The following is a 24,074-nucleotide window of genomic DNA, read 5'->3' as shown; positions in this document are numbered from 1 at the left end:
GCTAGAACAGAAACCATTTGCTTCCCAGATTTCTCAGGTTCTGATTTGGTCAGTTCCAAACAGTCTCTATCTCTCTCCACAAAAAAGATACAGGAAAGCAATGGGGGAGAAATATCAAGCCCTCCTGACCTGTTCTCTTTTGCCCAGCACTGTTGAGAGGACTCAAAGTGAAGAGAAATAACTCTCACCTTGGACTCATGGCTGCCAATCACAGGGCTGTAGCAACAGGTACTATTTATATAAACTGTTCTTACCTGCACTGAACCCAAAACATTTGGTCATTTGATAAATTCACTGGAGTTGAGAAGCCAGTGTAGGGACAACTACAACAGTCTCTCTCACTCTAGACCCAGAGGGCTTCCTTATGATAGGCTGAAAATAAAATGCTCCTTGCAAAAAAAAAAAAAAAAAAAAAAAGGCATTAAGAAAATCAAAATAAAAATTAAATGTGAGGAAAAAAACAGCGTTCAACATGTTCCTCAATATTAGACAGACACTCAATCTGGACAGCAAATCCTGCCTTCGAGGCATTGAGATTTATTGAAAAACTACATACATATTAAAACACCTTTATATACATTTTTCCCATTAAAGATTACAAATATACAAACATAAATTCTGTCAAAGTCAGCATCTTGTGTATTAGAAAGAAATGGAGAACACCGACACCCTAATTGCATCAGTTAAATTGGTGTTTCCCACCTGCCAACAAAAATTGGTGTAATTCATCCAACTTCCCAAGTCTAGCTCCCAACAGTGAAACCTCATCATTCACATGGAATGTTTCCCTAAAACAACATTGCTGCTCAGTTCTGAGAGAACAAAAAATATATATCTGTCTAAAATCTGAGTGCCTCATGGTAGTTTAGGGAAACTCAGGAGTGATGGCAATTCTCTTAACACTATTTTGGTTAAACTTCATGGTGGTCTCTCAAAATAAGTAATGATGCATTAAGTTGTCCTCTGACTGGTGATGAACTCCACCCAGTTGAATACAATAAATAATGGTTATATTTCTTTTTGTCAGGATGAGAAGGGAGGTCTTGGAGCAACACTGTTTAAAATCAATAATTCAGTCCCGGGAGCAGGCTCTCTGCCCCATGGGATATCTCATATGGACAGACTCTGGGTGTAAGTAATCCTTTTATCTTCATCCTCATAGTCCCCAAAATTGAGGCCAAGGTCTTTCTGACTTGGGTACCAGTTTGAGTCCTTATTATAGAGGAAGCAAAGTTTATTTGGAAACTTGGGCTGTCTTGGGAAGAGGCATACAAAAAAATGGAAGGGGCAAGACTAATGGAACAGCCCATCTGTTGGTTCCTAGGTCCTCCAAGAAGCCTCTCACTGAGTTCCAGTCACCGTGGTACAGATCATAGGGGTATGAAGGAGTCATGCTGGTATTCACAGTCACTGCTTTCTCTAATTTTCTATAATGCCACACTTTTCCTCCTTCTTCTCCTCCTCTAACCACCCCTTTCACAAAGAGGTATCAACCCAGGAAGCTGCTAGGATAAAATGTCAAATATTTAATGAAGGAAGTAAATCTTCACCCAAGTCAATGTTGTAAACACTGCAGAATTAAAATTAGTGGCCAACCCAGGAAACAGTACTAGGAAAGAGATGTCCAGAACCGTGCAGAGGAAAAACCTGGAATCTGTGTTGACAGTCTCAATGCACTGATTATGAAGGAAGGGAAGAATCACCCATGTGAGCATTGATTTCATCTTTCAATGCCAAAAACTTCTCAAAGCAGTCTCAATGTAGTTGCTGGCACCCTTGATGGTGTTAGCTTTCCAAGTACCTGAAGATACTTTGCTTCAATTCTGAAGTTCTATCACTTGTTTTGAGGCGCTTAGGTGAAGGCGTTTTCATTAAAGATGGAGCCTTTCTCCTCACCTAGAGAGCAAAGACAGAGTCAAGGTAGCTCAAGACTCTCATACAAGCGCTTGCCTTCAATTAGCTCTTCAGCTAATTGATTAACTCAGTTAAATCATGGATGAATAACAACAGAAAAAAATATATATATATAAACTTTCCAGGCAAGTTTCAAACCTAATTACCTACTGGGGTTAGCAATCGCCTTGTACCTTACTGGGGAATCCAAAATTAACACTGCAACATAAGCCTTTAAGCTGGATTATATATATATATATTTTATATATATAATATATATATTTTATATATATATATTTTATATATATAATATATATATTTTATATATATAATATATATATTTTATATATATATATTTTATATATATAATATATATATTTTATATATATATTTTATATATAATATATATATTTTATATATATAATATATATAATATATATTTTATATATATATATTTTATATATATATTATATATTATATATAAAATATATATATTTTATATATGTAATATATATTACATATATAAAATATATATATTATATATATAATATATATTATATATATAAAATATATATATATTATATATATAATATATATTATATATAAAATATATATATATATATATATATATTTTTTTTTTAATAAAAAAAAGTAAATTCTGCTTTGGAAAGCTACCAAATCAATTCTCAAATTCCCTACCTGTGGCTTAGGTGATTCCTTTGCTGCCTCAGCCTTGACAGGAGAAAGTGTATGGAAGACAAAGTTTCTTAAATTTCGGGGAGCACTGGGGTTGAGGTCAGAGAGGGCAGCCAGTTTCTGAAGCACAGCTTTGGGCTGGTTCAGCAGTGAGCCTGTCTTCAGCTGAGGAAAGAAGAGTCATCTGGTATCAAATTCCAAGTACCAAAGAAAGGATGAAAAGTCAGTTTCTCCCTGCCTCCTCAGGTATTGAGGGGACACATCCTACCCCATTCAGTAGAAAAGAAATAGCAGTGTCCTTTGCCATTTACTTCTGTTTCCTACAGCCACCTCCCTCCCCTAGTGACAGAGTATTCCCTTAGCTTGACCTGGGCCTTTATAACATTGCAGATCATGACATCAGGCTAACAAGGTCCTCAACCAACCTGGTGGGCACTTCCCAGTCTGATGGCTTCAAAAGGATTTCCGAGTAAAGACTTTGTTTCTTCAATAACCACAGTGCGATTGGCTGAAAAGAACAGAGAGGTTTGTTCTGGGCAAAAGTGGGGAGGATTACTTTGAAATCTAAACAAGCTAAGAAGCCTTTAACTATACCAATAAACTAAAGCCATAGGGAATCTGATTATTCTACAACGATGACTTGAAACTATAGCAAGTGGTGACATAAAGACAGAGAACTAAGCTGAACTTAATGACTAAACATTAACAGTAATAAGAAAAAACGAGTGCCTAAGAGTGCAGAGTAGAGTTTAAGAGCCTCAGTTCTGGAGTTAGATATATCTAGGTTCAAATTCCAGCTCTAACACTTAGGTATATAATCCCAGGCAACTAAATAAAAAATGCAAAAACAATGCAAAAGCAGCTATCTGTACGTACTCACAACGTCTACTACTCAATAGCCTAAGATCCAAGAACACAACTCTCCCCACCTCTGAAGGGCCTTCTTAAGACAATATTAGATACAGACCCATGACTAAGCTGCAATAGCTCCTGAAGGTTGAAGTCACCTCCAAAGCTCCAGCACTAACAATCCAGGGGACTAGACCCTGAGGAGGACCAAGAGCTCACCATTTTTCTGCAGTGCTTTGGCTGTAACTTTCTTGGCCAGCATCATAAACTGACTATCTTCCCCAATTTCTTCTTCTTCTTCAGCTGCAATTTTCCCCTGCTGTGCCTGAAAATAAAAGTCAGACAGTATTAACAAAAGTTTACAGCTCCCCCAAATAGTATAGCCTGGATTATGAAGCTAAGGTAACTGGGATATCATTAGTTTTCCTTTTTCCAACCTTTTGTTGTTTTAGACTAAAAAAAAAAAAATTGATTTTCGACAAAGAAACATGAAGAGAATCGCCCACAGTAAACCTCAAAACACAGAAGAAAATTTGAAGATTAAAAGAGATAGCAATATGTTGCCTAAGAGTTTAAAACTGCCATGACAAGCTATGTGGCTAGCTCCTCTCCTCATGCACTAGAGACAGAAGAGGCAAATTTCTTGCAAACTTTCTACCTGGTCCCGAAGCCACTGCTCTCGTTCAATTCGCTCCTTCCTCCATCTGGCTTCTGTCTCATCAAGCTGTTCTTCGATCTGTTCATCATCTGAGTCTCTGTGGAACAAGTCCATCTGGGAAGCATCATCTAAAGCAAAGAGTTAAGGCTCTCAGCATCCTGCAATTCCCATAGGAGAGGATGCCTGGACATATACAAACGAACTCTTATCATTTACTGCATACTGACACAAAATTTTCCCACCCAGTAATAGAAAATAATGGTTACAGCCAGGTCCTCCATAACAGCCTGCAATAGTTTTGATTTCCATTTGTCATCTTAATCTGGACAAATATGCACATTGTACCATTTGCTTCTAAAGGCGACAACCAAGATACCTATGTTTTTCCATCGGAATTTCCTCATTCGTCCAGGACCATCGCTGTGCAGATCCCCATCGGCAAGGTACCTCTCTTGGTATAAACGGAGCTGTCGCTTATCATCATCTAACATCGTTTTCCTACAACAGGAGAAGTGATAGTGTTCAAATCCAGGACCACTCTGGCTGTTTATAGGGCCTGCCTTAAGGCATACCCCATCGCACTGAAGGGCTTATTGGGATACTGACATGTGTATTTTCTTGATTTGACTCTGTAGTTCCTCATCAGAAGGAAGTACTTCATCGATTGCATCCTCTTCATATTCATCAATCTCCTCCCCGTCATACTCGTCTTCACTTCCCACGTCACTCCCTGATACCTCTGCCTCATCTTCCAGGTATTTTTTCAATCTCCTGAAAAATAATTTTGAAGAGTAGAAAATGCAATGATAAATACACACACAGAATACTGAAGCAATGAGAAAAGTAGAACATAGAGCCACTTCTAATAATAACAATAAACTTTATAGTAATGCATTTTGATAATACTTAAAAGTATCATTTCATCATCCTGTGTGCCACTGTGCTTTACAGGGCACAATCTCAGAAGGGGGTACCATTATTCCCTTCAATTTACAGTTGAAGGAACTGAGACTCAGAGAGTAAACAACTTACCCAAGGTCACACAGCTAGGAGGTAATAGAGCCTGGATTCAATTAGGCTGGTGACTTTAAAGCCAGAACTCTCGATCTCCTCTATACAATTGAGACATGGGTGCTGGAAGGTTCAAATTATCTTGCTTTATATTAAGCTCATCAGCTTTAGGAGACAGACTAGAGATAGTACAGGGTAGGAAATAGACTGGGATCTCTTACAGTCCACCAAATCTTGACCCCCAAGTTAGAGGCATGACTGAGGCACAGAGTTACTGGAAATCAAAACCACTGCTAGTTAGTTTTTCTGACCTCAGTTCCCATTGAGAACAAAACTGCTGTCACTCTGGGTTCAAAGTCCTGTTATCTATACTGATGAGTAGCAGAAGTCTGAAGCCTTTTTGAAGGCTGAATTTTATCACAGACTTTTGTTATTTTTTTAAAGCTGAGTTTTTCTAAATCCTTGGGTTTCTGGGGGAATTCTTTCAGGGCTACTAGAAACTAAGTTTCCCAATCTTTCCATCTACCCTCTTTGAGTTCAACTTTTAGCTGTCATTCTTTATAAAATTACATCTGAACAAAGGACTCTGCACTTAAAGTTTAAGAACCACTGCCTTAGAAAAATCTATAGATGACCCAATGCTGTGAGATAATTAATTTGACAGGTGACAAATAAGAACCGAAAACTGGTCTTAAAAGAATGGAATGGGCTAAAAACAATAATATAAATCTAATAGGGATCAATATGATGTCCTATAAATGAAATCCAAAAGTCATCCACATATAATATTGACTACCTATTAAAATGTTCTGTATAAAACTATGTAGCATCATGGGAAATTGCTCATGGATTTGCTAAGTGGAAAAGAAAGCAAAATTGTACATATAAAAAATCTGTACAGATTTCAACTATATAATAATATATTACATAACTATATATTATACAGTTATATATAATAAAAAAGATTATGAGGCAATAACCACCACCAATACTTCCATAAATATTCTGGATGGTGGACATAGATGACTTATTTAAATCTTTCTATATTCTTTTAAATATTCTAAAATAAATGGTATACTTACATGATCAGTATAATAACAAAATATTAGAAAAATAAATGGGAGTCATTTGCTCAAGACAAGGTTGAGGAAAACTTGGAATGACATTAATTCATAGGAAAAAAAGATACAGAGAATTTTAATTGTCTACTAGATCCTCAGGATCTATAGTGAATCAGTTCTGATGACCTTCAGTTACATTCTAAGTAGAATGCATCCAGAACAAGGAATGTGGTTGTTCCACTACGTACAGCAGTAGCCAGACCACAAGTGAAAATAAAGAGAATATCCAGAACGTGAGGAATATGAAAGCAATGCCACGTGAGAAAGAGCTGAAGGAACCAGAGATATTCAGTATAGAAATCACCTAAGGAAATGACTGTCTTTGAATATTCAAGAGACATCATGTGAATGGATTTTATTTCATCTGTGCTAACCACAAAAAAGCAAAAATAGAACCAGCAAATTTAGGTAAAAAAGGTGGCAAGCTACAACTCAACTGTTGGGAGGGCTTTCTAGAAATTGAAAAAATGGACCTAACACCTACATTTTCCTTTTCAGCCTCTCGGATTGCTTCAGGAGCTCTTCTTCATCATCATCTTCATAGTCTTCCGCTGCCACATCTTCATTATCAGAGTCACTAAGTTCATCCTGCAAAATCATACAGGATCACACCCAAAGTTACACAGAGTAAAACGTGTCCTCAACTAAAACAAGATTTATAAACTTCTGCCCAAACATCTTATTCTAGGAAATTGCTTTTGTTAAAATGCCAAATTTAAAATTTTCAAGAATTAAGACTAGAAAAAAAAAAAGCCATACAGCAGCAATACATGGAATTCAGGTATGATTACTTTGCTCTCTTTGAATTCACCTGATCACTATCAAACTCATTATCATTTGGGACAAGCCGAAAGTCTCCAAATTCCTCCTCTTCACCTTCTTCTTCCCTAAATGCAAATTGACAAATCAATAAAATAAGTTGTTGAAAGCCAACTACAAGAACTTAAGAAATGAAAGTATTTTATTAGTACCAACAATCTCTTCAAGAATCAGGAAACAATATCACGCCTTAAAATTTTTTTTAATCATGATAAAATACATATAACATAAAATTTATCACCATAATCATTTTTAACTGTACAGTTCAGTAGCATTAAGTACATTCACATTGTCTTGCAACCAAGCTCCAGAACTCTTTTCATCTTGCAGAACTGAAACTCTATACCCTTAAAACATCTCCCCATTCTTTCCTCCCCAGCCCCTGGCAATCATCCTTCTACTTTCAGTCTCTATAACTTGGACTATTCTAAGTACCTCATGAAAATTGAGTATACAGTATTTGTATTTTTGTGACTGGCTTATTTTACTTAGCATAATGTCCTCACAATTCATTATGTTGCAGCATATCAGAATTTCTTTCCTTTTTAAGGCTGAATAATATTCCATTGCTTACACACGAACAACACACAAAACATATTTTGTTTATCCCCTTGGGATGCTTCTACCTTTTGAGTATTTTGAATAATGATGCTATGAACATGGGTGTGCAAATATCTATTTGAGTCCATATTCACTTCATATGTGTATATATCCAAAAACAGAATTGCTAAATCATATTCTATTTTTAATTTTTTGAGAAACTGCCATTTGGTTTTCCACAGCAGCTTCTTTTTACATTCCCACCAACAGAGCACAAAGGTTCCAATTTTTCCATTAAAAAAAATTTGTTTATTTGTTTTGACAGTAGTCATCCTAATGAGTATGAGGTAGTAGTTTATTGCGGTTTTGATTTGCATTTCTCTAATTTTTAGAGATGTGGAGCGCTCAGACCTTCTTCAATGCTCTCAGCCAGGATATAAAGCCTCTAAGATGGTTGGTTATTGCTAAGCACAGAGAAACTGACCCCAGAATTTCATCAAAAGATCAAGCCTTCCCAAGTTCCTACCAATCACTGAGACTCACCTGTCTGTTGGGAAAGAGCCTGAACAAAGAGCAAGTGCTTCTTCCAATGGATCACTGATGCTGCTCTCCTTCTCTTGCTTATTTAACTCTGATGGAGCCAGAGTGGAGACATCTACATAATAACAAAGAAAAAGATTCGTGACCAAGGAATGACAGCTTTATCCACTTTTCCCAGTCATCTAAGACATGCCAGCTCAATAGAGTTCTAAAGTTTGCTAAAAAGAGCTCACCAGCTACTCATTCATTCAACAAATCCTTATTTAGTGCTTACTATGTTCCAGGTACCAGGGATGCAGTAGTGAACAAGAGAAAGATCCCAACTCTCACAGAGCTTACACTACAGCCTCTGCTGTCAGGGGGAGGAAGTGGTGTACCAGTGGAAATAATAAGTTAGCATTTATATTTACTACACACCAGACACTTTTCTAAGCTTTGCACATATATTAACTATAAATGACAAATCATATGGCCAAAGCTAGAGCAATCTTAAGTCGATATTTTATCACAAGAAAATAAGTGCTTTAAATGTCAGAGGCTAAGCAGTAAATTCAACCTACATACAAGAATCCATCGCATCCCATTTTCTGTAAACTTTTCACTTGAGAGTAAGAAGATTCTTTTCAAGGGTACTGACTTAAGATATTTGGCTGTGGTGAGCCTGATGCTCTTTGTTTGGATATTTACCCTGAGAGGTGAATTTTCCTGAACAAAGATTCAGAAGTTCCTCCATGTTCTCTTTCTTGTCGTTCTTCCTGGGCAAAGCTTTTTCAGCCTGAGATGTGAATTTTCCAGTGCACAAATCCAACAGCTCATCCATGTTAGCGTCCATGGCATTCTCATCCATACTGGCCAATGGCAATCGAGGCTTCAAAGCTTGGTACTGATTCCTATGGTTTCTAACATTTAAGAACCTACAAGCACAATGAAGAGTATAAAAAACTCTCTAGGGAAAAAACAAAGTAGTGGGTGAAAAACTCATCTCATTTCCAATACCAAAGTTAGAAGCTGAATCCCAAACCAGAAGACAAAAGATTCAACCTTTAGCCTTGTGATAATCTAAAGAGGGAGGGGGAGGTTTCATGAAAGCATAAATGCTATTTAAAAGATAAAGAGTAAAGGATAATTTTGGCTTTAGATAATGCTAGGATAGGGCTTGGTGTTATGTCCATGTAATGTGCCACAGGTCTCAATTCTCAACCCCACCCAGCAATCATAACATAGTAGGATGGATACAAGGAAATGTGATCCCTTTACAAGAGCAATACATTTCAAATAAGGCAGAGATCAAAGGATCAGAGTGCCAGCAAGGGCTATTTATGTTTATTTTCTGGAGAGATTTTGTTCAAACTTGTAGAATGTAATACTAATGGTCTGTACACCTTCTCTTTCTCAGAAGAGAAAGCACAGATGGAGTGACAGAAGCTGACTTTATTTTTAAACAAAATTAAGCAGTACCCAGCACCATCCCACCCACAGAAACATAAAACTACCTACCCATCTGCATCCAACAGTTGGCTCTGAGTGTCATCTTCTAAACAGAACTGGAAGTCTCCTGCTCCTAGGAAAAGTGTCTTAGGCTCTGGGGAGGCGTTATACAGATCCTGGGAATCCTCTATGGGAAGTGAAGGCTCAGACAGCTTTCCTGAACTCTGGCACCAAAATAAAACCAAACAAAAACAAAACATTTTACAAATGTCATTCACTGTCATGACAACAACAGAAGTTGCTATTTGCAATATTTAATCTACTCTCACGCAATTGTAGTTGAGAAGGACAATGTATAGCCAAGAGAAGCATAAAGAAAACTATCTCCAAGAAAGTAAAAATACTGGATGAGCTTGTGTTTAATACACAAAGGAGGTGGATTTTTAAACTGAACATACATAATGTGGTGGGAGTTGGTTAGCTTGGACACACTTTATTTAGAACTGTGGGAAGCAAAAGGGGGAGGAAATCAGAAAGCCATTACCATCTTACCTTAGAAGCTGAGCTGACCAAACTGGCTCGAAATAGCCCAGGGGAAGGAGATCTAAATCCTGCTGCTGTAGGGAAAAAACTAGTCCCACGGCCTATTTGTCTATTGCAGGGCTGATAGGATGGAATTGTGGAGCCAATGAGCTCAAAGCTATTGTGGCTGCTCTCCTTTGTTAGCAATGAGCATGAATCATCTTCGTCTAAAGAAAGAGAAATAACTTTTAAGTGTGTGTTTCCAGAAGTAAGGTGGATATGTTTAAGAAAAAGAGTTGAGAATGAAACTGTCAGGTAACCTTCATAAGCAAAACTCTCAAGTTATATGTTCCAAAGCATGAAGCTAAAGGTAAATTACAGTACTAAGAGTGTATTATATAGTCAAGGTTTATCTCTCTAAGTAACACCTGAAAGTTCCTGTCTGTCACCCTGCCTAATGCCTGTGATCACTCTCGCCATTTTCCAGTCACTTTCTTTAATCTATATATGATAGGAATGTTTTATAGATCACACAATCAACACATACTCGCTACAGACTATATGCCCATGGTCAACTATAAAGAAACCGCGTGTAAGTTTTCAAAAACTGAACCAAGAAAAATATTCTAATTCATAAACTGCTTCCATTGCCACATTTAAGACTGGGAAAAGTCCACTAAGGTTCAAAAATGAACCTTATGGAAGTGTAGTCCTTCAGTATCAAAGTTGGAGGATCAAAGAAGTCACATTTTGCCCAAGAGTCACTACTTACCTAGTTTGCTAGTCCTTTTGCCTGAGTTTTCATCTGTTTCTGATTTTTCTTCACCAGGAAAGTAACTACAAAATAAGAATGCAAATTACTTGAAGTATGTTTCTGCTTCTTACTAGAGTGGCAAAGTGAAGGGAATCTTATTTTTCCTTAGAGAAAACTACTTACCCCATCTTGGAAGAGTTGTCCTTAAAGAGAAGTAAGGTAGAATCTGATGAGAGAGGCTTGAGGACAGACAGAAGACCGACTGACTTGCCAGTTTCACTACTGTCATCATTGTTTTCTTTTTCCATTTCTTTCTCATCTTTGGTTTCTATTTCTTCATTACTGAGAAGGAATTCTGCAACCTTTATCAATCATGCCGCGCCAAAACAAAATAATACACATCAAAACATTTGAAAGCAAACACACTGTTAGCCTGAAATATGGCTGCTTGGTCACACCTTAAATCTGAAAAGGTAAACCTGTAGGAGGCTCGGTCTAACTATTATCATTAACATAATCTTCCCTGACAATTTTAGAGCTCTTTTATACTTACTTTACCTTACCTTTTACCCTCCCCAAATTGCTACAAGATTATGAAAGAAGTCTAAAATTACCAGTGAGAGGTTATAAGATTAGCCTGAGATTGCAGGGCAACTACTGATCTCAGACTCACCACACTGTGACATGCTGCCCAGCGCAGCCACTGCTTTCTTCTTTCTTCACCCAGGTTAAATATTAACCAACTCTTTCAAGCGCCCCCAGCATTCAAACAAGGAAGCTTTACTTTTTTCTATTACCAAAAATCCTATCATCATCAATCTTCTCTCAGAAGAAAACAATACTATGGAAGGAGAGCAAGAAGCCCTTCTGATAAATACCCTCCTCAATGAAAAATGAAATTAACTCAGGAAGGTCTCGGCCTGCCTGAAAATTAATTCCAGACATCAACCTGGGCAATGTTAAAATCGCTTTTTATTCTGAATAAACTAAATAAACAACAGAGATAAAAGTCCCTACTCATACGAAGGCATCTCAATATCAGCATTATATTACAATTTGTAAACTAACACAAGCCATAGCTCTATGAACTGCAGGTGTTCACTGGTGCTGACAGAACTGAAGACACTAAGATTTAGCTACATATGAGCTAGCTATATTCATCTCTGCCACTAAAATCTTATACAATTGAACACACTTATTATAATTTTATTCAAATTGAATATGCTTATACTCTTATTCAGATCTGATTCTCTCTAATTCATCGTGACCAAGTAACAAAATTACATAATTGCCAGAAACCTCCTGATTGCCTTCTTCCTCCTCTTCCTCCTCTCCTTCCTCTAACTTTTCCTCTTCCACCTCTTCTCCGTCTTCCTCAGACTCATCAGTCATTTCTTCCTCCTCCTCCTCCTCCTCTTCAAATCCATCTTCATTATCTAGTTTAAATAATGCCTGGCGCTTTTGGCGTTCCTCAAACCTTCTCAGTTTCATCGCTTCTTGAAGTTTCGCTTTCAGCACCAGAAGCTTTTCACCTAAACAGAAATATGAAGAAATGCTTTAGACACGATGACTGACTACATACTACAGTAACGTGAGTGTGAATTCCAGGCAACTCCAGAGCGTTATCGTCACATTCCAAAAGGAAAATCAGAGACCTTAGCACTCTAGGCTTTTGTTATTTTAACAAATGGGTGTTGTTATGAATTGAAGTATAAAAGAGAACTTGCAGAATTATGTGCTATACCCTGGGATTGTAAATTTACTATTAAAAGGGCAAAAAGTGGGCGGGGGTGGGGCACGTGTAGTGGGACTTCAGGAGTCTGGCAAAGAAGCCATTGGAAAAAAAAGAGAAACAATTCAAGAGTAAAATGGGCAAAAAATATGAACTGGGAGTTCACAGAAAAATGAACATATATTGTTAATAAATTAAAATAATGTTTAACTTCACCTCTAATTTAAAAGATACAAACGAAAATGAGATATTATTTTTGACATATTTAACAAGAGGAAACAAGAACTCTTACACATCGTGATTCAGAGTATAAATTGATGCAACTATTTTGAAGGACAATGAGATATATATCAAAATTTGACTGAATGATTCTATTGTAAAGAATTTTGCATCCAGATATACCAACGTATATCTCATAATAGGATGTAACACTGTATCAGAAACCAAAAACTGGAACAAACAAGATGTTCCTTAACAGGAACATGGTTAAATAAATCATATTATATTCACACAATAGAATATTAGGCAGCCGTTTAAAAAAAAAAAAACCTCAAAAGCAACATAATGTGTGTCTGAGCTCTGGAGTTAGGTGGTCTGGATTAGGCTGCTGGTAACAGAGCTGTGTAAATACTTTGTATATCATTTCCCCATATATAAAATAAGGATATTGATGTTATTTACTGTAAAGTACCTAAAGCAATGCCTGGCATTGAGAGAGTAAGTATTCAATGTCTGTCTGTCTGTGTTGTGTCTCTGTCTATCCGTCTCTCTCCCACCCCTCTCTCACACACACACACACACACACACACACACACACAAGACACACAATGGTATATACATATGAATTTTCCTAGAACACAAAATATGTTAACAGTTGCCTTTGGGAAGACTAATTTTTCATTTTATACCTTTTTCTCAGTGTTTTACATTTTTTCCATGTGACATATCACTTGTATTTTCAAAGTGGGAGTAAGAACAACAGATCTGCCTCTAGTACATTGTTAAAATAAAAAAGCAGATTACACAGCAGAAGGAATGGCATGATTACACTGATTTTTTAAAAAAACATACATATATGCAAAGAGAGTTTAAAAGGATAGATATAACACAATATGGTTATAGAAATTGTCTCTGAGAGAGGACTATAGAAGTTTTTTGTTTATTCTTTCTATATATTTTCTACAATGGATATTTAGTTTCTTAAAATAAGACAGAGGTTATTTTAAGAAATAAAGTCATCTTACCAACCCCACATATCTAGGCAATGCTACATGTGAATCATGCTAGAGGTACTGTTGTTCAATCTCTAAAGTATTGAAGAAAAAAAGATTCTGCAAGTTTTCACTATAAGGTCTTCAGCAGTCATAAAAGACCTGACAGAGTACAAAGTATGAAGCTGAAAAAAAAAAAGTAAACTTAAGTACCTGGTTTTGTGTGGCTTACTTCATCCAGCTTCTCAGCTTCCAAAGTCACAGGTACCACATCTGCCTTTAGCTCTTCCTTTCCATCAGTGCCCACATCTTTCACTACGATGTTCACATTTACCTTCTGACCAGCCCTGGGTTTGACTGCTGGATTAGCATGCTTCCAGAAACGCTGCTTCAATGCTTCCAGTTCTAAACCAAAAGGTCAACCAGTATGTCAGTTTGCCATGCTCAAACTCTTTCCTTTAGGATTCCAATTAAGAATTATAAGCTAAGTTTTTTAAGTTTGACAAAGTTGTAGGGAAGAAAAACTCAAGAAACACCAGACACTCCTTTGCTACTAACACCTGTGTCGAATTCAAATAATTGAAGCCAAACCAATTGACTGCTGCAACTGTTCTTTCTCAGCACACTTCGAAAATCTTTTTAGGGTAGAAATTTACAACTGACGTTTCTAAATACGTGCATTTTTTTTTTTAAGTATCAAACTGGCAGAAAAAATACTGTAATTCTCAATTATTCTGGGGCTTAATTTTTCATTGGTTTCATTCTCCTTTTTAAAAATTCCCTATTTTGAACATTTCACCATTTATTAGCACTCTTATGGGCAATTAAAAAACAAAAAAACGAAAATCATGGTCGATCCAGTCAGTGATGTAACTCAGCAGCAGGAATAGAAGTTTTTTGTGAAACTGCATAATCAGTACAATCAGAGAGGAAATCCCACTCACATCTGGCCCCTGAACCACAAACCTAACTGGTATACAAGATAACTAATATAGAATCTATATAGTAGGTACTCAAAAATAGGTTTCTTCCCTTTCTTGTCTGTCAGTCCAGGACTGTTTAGGTAACTTGTAGTCCCATACAACAAAATTTAGCAATGTCTAGTATAGTAAGTACTCAAAAACATGTTTCTTCCCCATCTCTTAGACCGGAACTGTTTAGAGAACTTCTATTCCCACATAACAAAACTTTCCTTCCACGTTCTGGGCAACAGCTCATTCCCAGGCTTCTGTGCTAATGGAGCTATACTAGTTTTTATTTTATTTTATTATTATTTATGCCCACAGCACCTAGTCTTCCTACATGGTTTCCCATCGAAGTACTAACCAGGGGCGACCCTTCTTAGCTTCCGAGATCAGACATTGGGCTTGTTCAGGGTGGCGTGGCCATAGACCATGGACCGTGGCTCCACTGGGGCGCGAACCTAGGACCTTCTGCGTTTAAAGCAGACATGCTAACCATTACACTATGGAACCACGTCTGAAGCTATGTTAGTTCTATCACCAACTCTTCCACTTCACTTCCTGCTCTGGTCAAACTGTCTAAAAACATTCTTCCAATATGTACCATGTAGAGCTTTCTGTCGCTTCCAAGGATGTATTTATCTTTACTTCCACGAAATCTATCCATTCAATCAACAAAGACTCACTGAGCATATTTTACACACCAAATACTGTGACAGAAATAGCACATGTCAACCAACCATAAGTTGTTTCATGAAGGACAGTCTTGCTGTATTAATTTCACTAATAATGCTAGCAGAAGCAGCAGCTACTGAGTGTTGCTTTATGCTATCTTATTGTATGCATGATTTCAACAAATCCTCACAATAGCCCTATGAACCAGATAGTGCCGTTATTTCATTTTGTTAAAAAGATAGCTGAGAGAGGCCAAATAGCATACTCAAGGTTAAATAGTAAGTAGCACAGTCTAGATTCAAACTCCGGCTTTGCTATAAAGCATAAGCTCTTAATTATCATACCACACTGCCTCAACACAGAGGGAACACCCAATACTACCTGTGAGTCAGAAAGTTTACCTAATGTGGTAATACTTGAGTTCTATCTTAAAGGATCATTCATTCATTCAGTAAACATGAAACCTACAATGAGTCATCCACTGTGGAACCACCAGGGACAGAGTAGGGAACAAGCCAGAAGATCCTACTCAAAATATAAAGGGGAAGGCAGTGAACAATTAATTATATCCATCTACTTGTCAAGCTTTCCTTTACCTATTGGAAGAAATTTATCCCTCCTCTGAGTTCCCATAGCAGTTTATTCTAAATGTTTCTTTCAGCAAAGAATACTTTTCCATTTTCTTCACATTATTTAATGTTTTCCAATTATCAGGGGCACACATTCATTATAAAACATGTAACCACTTTCTTGCATACTTATCTTCCCTACTAAAGTGTGAGTAGCTTAAGTGGAGGATAAATGTCAGACTTTGGGGGTAGGGAACGTCCTACAGCATCTCCAAATGGCATATAATCGAAAGCTACCAGATTAAATCCCTCTGGAGAGACTCCCCACAATTCAAAGGATTACCTCTGTTGGCTTCAGGTTCTTCAAGTATCACAAAGGAATCTTCATCAGCACCCAGACGAGGTTTAATGAAAACGTCTACTCCCAGTTGTTTAAGTCTATCCAGAGTAAACTTCCTCAGTTTTTCAGAGGGCACAACTGCCGCTGATTTAGTTTGCTGCCTGGGCTCTTCCACCTTTTCATCTGCTTCTTCTGTTTTTTTCAGGCCTTCTTCTCTTTCCGGGGCATCAAGTTCAGGTGCTACAAACCCTCCAGTCTGATACCCCTCATTGTCCTCGGTCCTGAGGAAGGTGGATTCCTGTTGTGCCACAGAGCTGTCCCCAGGTGAAGGTCTAGCATCATTCTGCTTCTGTTTCTCCTGGATTTCTAGCTCTTCACTTCCCACCAAATCCTGACTGCAATACTCATCCGATCCAGCAGTGGTCTGGAGTTCCTTTGAAATTGCAGGGAGTGCATTAATTCCCATTTTGTATCCTGTACCTGTTGTCTGTTCAGAATCTTTGCTATGGTGGTCACTCATTATCTCAGTTGTGTTTGCAGTGTCTCTGATTTCTTTGTGGTGGCTTGACTGATACTTAGATGACCTAGAGAAGGGGAAATATGTTGGAGTTGAGAATTATCCTAAATGTGAAACCACCTCTGTCTTTAGTATAAAATGAATCAGTTAAATCAGTTTTTAAGATGTAAGGAATCTGAACTTTTGGTGTGCTACAAAACTGAATGTCTATCATAATTACAATCACAGGAAAGAGGGTTCTTACTTCAATAACGCCATGGCATTTCCCTGGCAAGTGGGCCGGGGTTTACGTTTGAAGAAATCATGAATCGTTTTGTTCTCGGGCATATGATATGGAAGATTAAGTGCAGACTCTATAAAATGAAACAAAACAAGCAAATCTATATATTGTATATTCTGAAATGTCACTTCATATTCAGTTAACTAAACAGTACAACCAAAGCCATCACCAGAAATAGAAAACAATCCTGGCTTTAATAAAGACTGGACCTGAGTAGAAAAGAAGTCCCTGAAGATTAGTGGCTTTCTAACCTGGTTGTGAAGTCAAACTGATCCAGGGAGTTTTTTAAAAATACGGATTCTTAGATACCTTTTCAAGCCTATTAAATAAGAATTTCTGTGAGCCTAAAAATTTACATATTTGAAAAGTTTCCAAAAGGGTCCTGATGCAGCATAGAAAACCATTAAAAAAACACTCCCAACTTGGCAGTTCTATAAATCTGGAAATTTAACTGTTTTATATTAATTAGAAGTACAACCATTTAAAATATTATTCTACTCACAAGCTAAAAATTAATATAAATAGAGCAACTATCAAAAGTAACTAATAAAACACCATAGCAAGACAAACAAAACCACTCTTTCCTATCACCAAGAAATTTTCTGTTTGTAGTAATGTCCCACAGCTTTATAAAAATGTCCATTCATTCTAAACTTGATATTATAATCCAATTCATGTTAGGAGTGTTAAAAAAAACAAAAACCCCCAACATCTAAGTTGAACTTACAAAGAAATATTGTGATTTGCCTTAAAGTTTACTGTACTGATTTGTATTACCTCGAATAAGGCGCTGAGTTTCACTATGCAGTTTTTTTAATGCTTCCTTACTTAATTTGGCTGCCTTTCTTTCCTTGAAGAAAACAAAAAGTGAGACTACATTAATACTATTATCCAGAAAGATATTTATCCCACAAGAATTTGCTCTCTCCAAGAAAGAGGACAGAGAGGGAACAGTAACCACTAATAACACAATACAATATCAACTTAAGGAGCTCCATTTATTTGCAGGTCAGATAGAATTAACTCAATCTAATCCATATTTGTATCCCTACTATATACAAAACAATATCTTGGATACCAGGAAAATAGGATAAACAAGGTAAAATATTTATCCCTGAGAAATTCAGTTTCCTGGGGAAAGAAATCAACATGACAACTATGCAGTACACAGCTCTACCTCACCTTCCTCATGGTGCCTTTTGATAATTCACTTGCTTCTTCAAAAGAAGAGACCCCACTATCCAAAGCCAGCTCCTTTTTCTGAAGAAAAGATCACAAGTTGAATAATATAGAACAAAAAACAAAGCTGAACTAAAACGTTGTTTACTCAGGATGGCTTTTATACTCCAACATTATGTTACATTAATAATAAATCAATAATTATCAAATAGAAAACTTTAACCATACAGCATCCTATAATGCCTAGAAAACAAATTAGATGTCTCAAATGGAGTTTAAGCCCTCATTTCCTATACTTCTGTATTATGTCTTTCCCTAAGGAGGAAGCATGACTCCTAGAATGCTAAAGATGATCTTAGGAAGAACAATTATGCTTCCAAACACTCGAGACAACAATGCTTTAACTGATGTGTCTCTTTGATACCCTTTCTGAAACCCTGTAGGTTCATTTCTTAGAGGCCACAAGGTGAAAATTTCCATCTCTGCCTCACTACTTATCTGCTTCTTACACAACATAAAGTATCTTACTTTTTTGCCCAACATTCCTAGTTTTCAAACAAGTTGGCATGTCTGTCACTTGTACTGCATGATTCCAAAATTAACAGCTGGAAAAACTTACATCAACTGACAGGTGTTCTTCTAAAGTTGAAAAAAAAATTATATTTCCAACAGTAAACGATAGAATAAAGCAAAGGTTAGAAGCAATGGGTTAGCTCTTATTGCAATCAACATTTACTTGCCTTGTGCTTTTTTACTTTGTTTTTCATAGCTGCCCTTATGGATTCCAGTGACTCTTCATCTTCCAATGGAGAGTTATTTTCCTCCTCCAACCCAGTTTCAAAAAGATCTTTATCCGCAAGAAGACAGCCACTATCATTAAATGGCTGTTTCACATCATCTTCCTGAATAAGGCATAAAGAAAAAGCAAAATTCAATCACTTCAAAATCCAGTATTTCACAACATCATATGGCAATTTGGATCAGGCCAAAAAAGCTCATGTTTCATCTGTAGACAAACATGTGGCATTCTAGAACATTCTCACTGGTTCCTTAACCCAGTCATCCCTTGAAGTCCAAGCTGTGATTATATGCAACTGTCCAAAACTAACTTAATAAACAGTAAATATTTTTGAAAAGTCAATTACTTATTAAGCAACTAGTTTATAAAACTTGAGGATGGTTTTCTAGTTAGCAAATAAGATTTTTGACTGATGAACACATGAAAAATCCTCTTTTTTAAGTTAATTTTCATCAGGTCGGAAGCAGCAAAGAATGACCTCATGTGCTCACAAAGAAAATCAGAAACCCATTTACTTGGAAGTGTCCTCTGAACTAGAGAATGAGAGTAAGTTTTAAATCACATACCACATTACTCACAATGCAAAACAATCAACTCAAAGCAGTATTTTGAGTGCAGAAACAACCTAAAGAACTAAAACCAATCTTTTCTAAAATGTGAATTTGCCTTAGAAATAGCCAATGATTCTTTAAAATGTACCTTGTTTTTTGTTTCCTTCTTTTTCAGCCGCCTAATTTTCTCCATCTTTCTCTCTTCTTTCTCAAGTCTTCTCTTTGATTTTACTTTTGCTTTTCCTCTAGTTCCTTCTTTATCACATATGGTTTTTTTGGAAATTTTTCTGTTAACAGTAAAGTCCACTGAGTTTTCAGATTGGAGACCCACCTCTAAGCAAGGTGTCACCTGGGTTTCAAGATTTTCCTGATACAAAGACTCCTCGATGTCACTTTCATCACTGTCTGCTAGACTTTTGTAAATCCTTCTGACTTTCCCATTTTTTCCAGCATATAAGTTCTCTTTATTTTCCTCCTCGACACTGCCATAGGTAGTTTCCTCTGGAGAGGTATTCGTGTCCTCTCTTTCAGAATCACTGTCGTGTAGCACCTTTCTGCTTCTCAATTTCTTACTCACAAATATCTCTTCATCTGAATCTGGAGGAAACACAACTTTTTTTTAGAGGTCTACTGTCATTTGGCCTTCCTCCTACTACTCCTCAAAAACATATACAATTATCCAAGCGATATGTTACCTTGTGAAATTATGTAACTTCCACTAAGTGACTGTAGCAAAGCACATCTAAAAATATATTTTGAAAAATATTGTCCCTGGAAAAATGTCTTACTGAGAAATGTAATTATACATATTTACAATCTAATCCTTCTGGCAGGTATTAAAAATTCTTTTATTATAGCAGGAATGAATGCATTCAACCAAGCAATGTAGTAGCTTCTAGATGTTTCATACGTAATAATATAATAAAAATGGTTATTTTCAAAAAGGCACAAACACTATTATTTTACTTTTATAATAAAATAAACAATAAGGTTGGGGGAAGAGACAAAAAATAAACAATAAGGATGGGCATTAATAATTTAGTAAATCAAGAGAATAATGAAATTAATCTCATCCACTTACAACCCAGGCTCCCACATTCTAGTCCTAAAAATAAGAGTACTATTACAAACCTCCTTCGCTCAAAGGCCCAATTGTTTCACAGCTGCCCTGTCCACTGTCTGAAGGACTGTCTGCTTCTTCTTGTGAAATGAGTTTTGGATCACTGACTTCTAGGTGAACCTAGAAAGTGAGAATTACTTTGTATTGACCAGCAGGTGACAGAAAGCTCTAAGTATATAATAACACATATATCATTATGGGATCATCAGGATGAAATAAGGTTAAAAATACATATATGTGTATACATATATATGTATACAAATGTATAATGCTTCAATGAAGGATGACACAAAAATTCATTGTTCACTTGCAAAGAATTCTATAGAACCAACTCTTCATTTTGAGTACAGTAGTCCCTACCCTTATCCACGGTTTCGCTTTCGATTACCTGCGGTTAACTGTGGTCCGAAAATGTTAAATGGAAAATTCCGGAAATAATTCAACAAATAATTCACAAGTTTTATTTATTTTATTTATTTTTTTAATTCATAAGTTTTAAATTGCACATGGTTCTGAGTAGCATGATGAACTCTCACGCCATGCCACTCCGTCCCACCTAGGACATAAATCATCCCTTTGCTCAGCATATCCATGCTGTATACACTGCCCAGCTTAGTCATTTAGTAGCTGCCTGAGTTATTAGATGGCTTGTCCTGATAGTGCAGTGCCTGTGTTCAAGTAACATATTGTTATAATTGCTCTATTTTATAATTGGTGTTGTTAATCTCTTATTGTGCCTAATTTATAAGTTAAACTTTATCATAGGTATGTATGTATAGGAAAAAAGTTTTTATAGGGTTCATTACTATCTGCAGTTTCAGGCATCCACTGGGGGTCTTGGAAAGTGTACTCGGTGGATAAAATGGGGGGGCCTATTGTAATGGTAAAAAAATGAAAAGAATCAATCATTTATTATGCCTTTTCTATGTGAACTGTTTCTCAGTGTATCCAAATGACATGTTAAATAACATCAGAGATGCAATCCAGATGTGGGAGACTCTGTACGACAAACTATGTGGTTTCTTTAACAATAAATTGTAAGGAAAAAAAGAGAGGGAGGGGGATCTATACACATGTACCAACAACCGTAATATGTGAACTTTCTGTGGACCTCGATTCAAACAAACTGAAAGCATATGTGTGTGTGAAAGAAATCTGCACTGACTAGATATTTAATATTAAGCAATAATTCTAAATTTTAGGTGGTGTAATAATATTGTGGCAATCTCTTTTTTGGAAAGCCCTAATTTTTCAGAGATGCAAAATGAAATGTTTACAGATGAAATAATGTCTAGAATTTGCTTCCAAGTAGTAATCTAGTGAAGGGGAAATGGGTGGGGGTATAAATGAAACAAAATTGGCATGATTTGATAAATGTTGAAGTTAGGTGATGGTTCATTATACTAGCCTTTCTAAATTTGTATGTTTGAAAATTTCCAAACAAAACCATTTTAAAAGTCAAAGGTAAAATATTAAAGGAGAGCTAAATTAGGTCACTTGACAAGTTAGTGACCTCGCTGTCCTGGATGCCAGGTCACTGACCTCCTTGGTGTTCTCAGGGCTCTGAATCAACTTAATGAGGGGGAAAATATTAACATCTGTCATGTAATAGGGTACGAGGTCTCACCCTAAAGGCTTCTCTAACAACTATTAAATTGATTTGAATGCTTGGTACAATTATTAAAATAACCAAAGATAACATGCACTGAAGAACCACTGAGGATCATCATGTATATGCTGACGGTCCTCCCAACAATCCAAAGCAGTAAGACTATTAGTTCCATTTGTGGATCTAGAAACTAGGTAACCACACAGCTCAATACATAGTGCTGTTGTTAATCACTTTATTCTAGGCAATTTGCAGCAGTACCAGCAACGGTTAAAAGAGAGGGCCAAGAACAGGGTGAGAGGAGAGGATCTCAAAAAACTCAGTAATCAACATACTATCTTAATGGAATATTTTTTAAAAAATCATGAAGTCGGCTGCCTGCTTTTTTTGTTCTCCCAATTCTGAACTCAGATCAAGTGTAGAAACCTCCATATTTATAAAGGTCAATAGTAACACTTTTTCATCATTGCTCAGAATTCATTAGCCTTTCACACACACATCTCTCCTCCACCCTGAGTCTCATTCATTCAAGTCCTCACTTATCCACTGTCACCTTTACACACACACACACACACACACGCACACACACCCTTATTGTTTATACTTTTGCTTCTCAGAACTATAGAGATCATACATCAGGTAGACGGGAAGGTGTTCTGATGCTCAGATTTGGCTGTTTTCATCACTGATCCACTTAAGAGCAGATCTCAGAGAAAGCCGCCTGTTTTATAAACATAAATAAAGTTTTGTTGGAACCAGGGCCAGGATTAGGGTGAGGTGAGAGACTAAGTCGTGCAAGCACAGGGTCAGGTCTTGCCTTTATTTAAAAGTTTGATATTTTATTCATTATCAAGTAATGGGATTTTTTGTATTTATTAGCTTTTTAATGCTGCATTAAAATATTATCTCGATTACTGAGTTTTTTGGTGTTTCACTGAAGTCTGCTCCCAAGGCAAGTGTTTCACCCTAGCCCCGCCCCAGGAAAGAACACAGGACTGGAAAGAAGTCGTTTCTATGACCCATCCCGCCAGCGCCCAGCCAGCCACCACCATCCGGAAGGCCCCGAGACTGGTACTTCTCCTCTCGGGCCCCGCGCGATGACCTCTTACGAACTCCCTTAGACCCACGCCGTCCATTTACAGAGAATCCTGCCCCGTTGCCCAGAGGCCGGGTTCGGCTTGGGCCTTCCTCTCTTTTGGGCTGCTTTAAAAAGAACTCCTACAGCAGGAAACGCGCCAAAGGGGAGGGCGGGGCAGGCTGAGGAAGGGCTGCGAGGCCGGCCGCGCGCACTGCTAAATCCCGGAGCAACACAGCCGAGGGGACCAAGGCGCGGGAATCTCAGCGTCGGAACTGGACAGCGGGATCGCGAGGCCAGGGGGTCTCTGCTGCCCGGCCCCCGAGGCTGAGATGCCGCGGTGCACTTCGGGAGCTGTAGTCTTCCCAGCCTCTGCGACCCGCTCTGTCCCGCACTACCCCTGCTCCACTCCACCCCTCGGCGCCGGACCTCCACAGCCGCGGATGGAAGCATGTACATGAACTCACCTCAGAAGCCACTTCGGCCGTCATGACTCCCGCCTCTCCAGCACTCCCCTCGGGACCAAGCAGGTCTTAAGTTCTCTCAGCCTCTAAACAGCTGCTCCCGCCGTCTCCAGCCCGGCAGCGACTTTTGAGCTTTCGCGCCTAGCCAGAGTGGAGGTCC

General features: G+C 37.5%; 1 protein-coding gene and 3 non-coding genes across 8 annotated transcripts; all 4 read right to left on the bottom strand.

Moving 5' to 3' along the window:
- Positions 1–503: 503 nt before the first annotated feature.
- Positions 504–24,074, bottom strand: CLSPN (claspin). Of its 5 annotated transcripts, none has more exons than XM_039851093.1 (25): positions 23,918–24,074; positions 20,778–20,886; positions 19,795–20,243; positions 19,037–19,198; positions 18,300–18,377; positions 17,895–17,967; positions 17,082–17,190; positions 16,324–16,904; positions 13,988–14,179; positions 12,116–12,363; positions 11,015–11,193; positions 10,850–10,914; positions 10,108–10,304; positions 9,625–9,779; positions 8,815–9,041; positions 8,131–8,242; positions 7,040–7,115; positions 6,713–6,816; positions 4,703–4,867; positions 4,473–4,594; positions 4,097–4,224; positions 3,658–3,763; positions 3,015–3,097; positions 2,593–2,754; positions 504–1,896 (listed from the first exon to the last, which is right to left on the bottom strand). In XM_039851093.1, the coding sequence occupies exons 1-25, from the start codon at positions 23,939–23,941 to the stop codon at positions 1,786–1,788; spliced, it is 4,017 nt and encodes a 1,338-aa protein (XP_039707027.1). In that variant the 5' UTR covers positions 23,942–24,074; the 3' UTR covers positions 504–1,785. The 5 variants fall into 5 exon arrangements, with proteins under 5 accessions (XP_039707027.1, XP_039707028.1, XP_039707029.1 ...); XM_039851094.1 differs by having other exon boundaries at positions 12,131–12,363; XM_039851095.1 differs by having other exon boundaries at positions 19,978–20,243.
- On the bottom strand, positions 15,177–15,249 carry TRNAL-UAA (transfer RNA leucine (anticodon UAA)). The gene has a single exon. It is a non-coding gene; the product is annotated as a tRNA-Leu (tRNA).
- Positions 22,778–22,847, bottom strand: LOC120593340 (small nucleolar RNA U2-30). Its single transcript, XR_005650346.1, has one exon. It is a non-coding gene; the product is annotated as a small nucleolar RNA U2-30 (small nucleolar RNA).
- LOC120593341 (small nucleolar RNA U2-19) lies at positions 22,987–23,066 on the bottom strand. Its single transcript, XR_005650347.1, has one exon. It is a non-coding gene; the product is annotated as a small nucleolar RNA U2-19 (small nucleolar RNA).

This window comes from Pteropus medius, unplaced genomic scaffold (assembly GCF_902729225.1).
Source record: "Pteropus medius unplaced genomic scaffold, Ma_sr-lr_union100, whole genome shotgun sequence".
NCBI classification, from domain to species: Eukaryota; Metazoa; Chordata; class Mammalia; order Chiroptera; family Pteropodidae; genus Pteropus; species Pteropus medius.
The sequence above is the reverse complement of the archived record's forward strand: the minus strand, read 5'-3'. Positions and strand labels throughout refer to the sequence as shown.

Excerpts from the sequence above, each read along its gene's own strand:
- CLSPN (XM_039851093.1), bottom strand. The coding sequence starts at position 23,941 with ATGACGGCCGAAGTGGCTTCTGAG. Across the intron at positions 4,868-6,712 it reads GAGAGGCTGAAAAGGAAAAT|GAGATTGAAAAAATACCTGG; the intron begins GTAGGTGTTAGG and ends ATTATTTTTCAG. Across the intron at positions 2,755-3,014 it reads GACTGGGAAGTGCCCACCAG|CTGAAGACAGGCTCACTGCT; the intron begins GTTGGTTGAGGA and ends TTCTTTCCTCAG.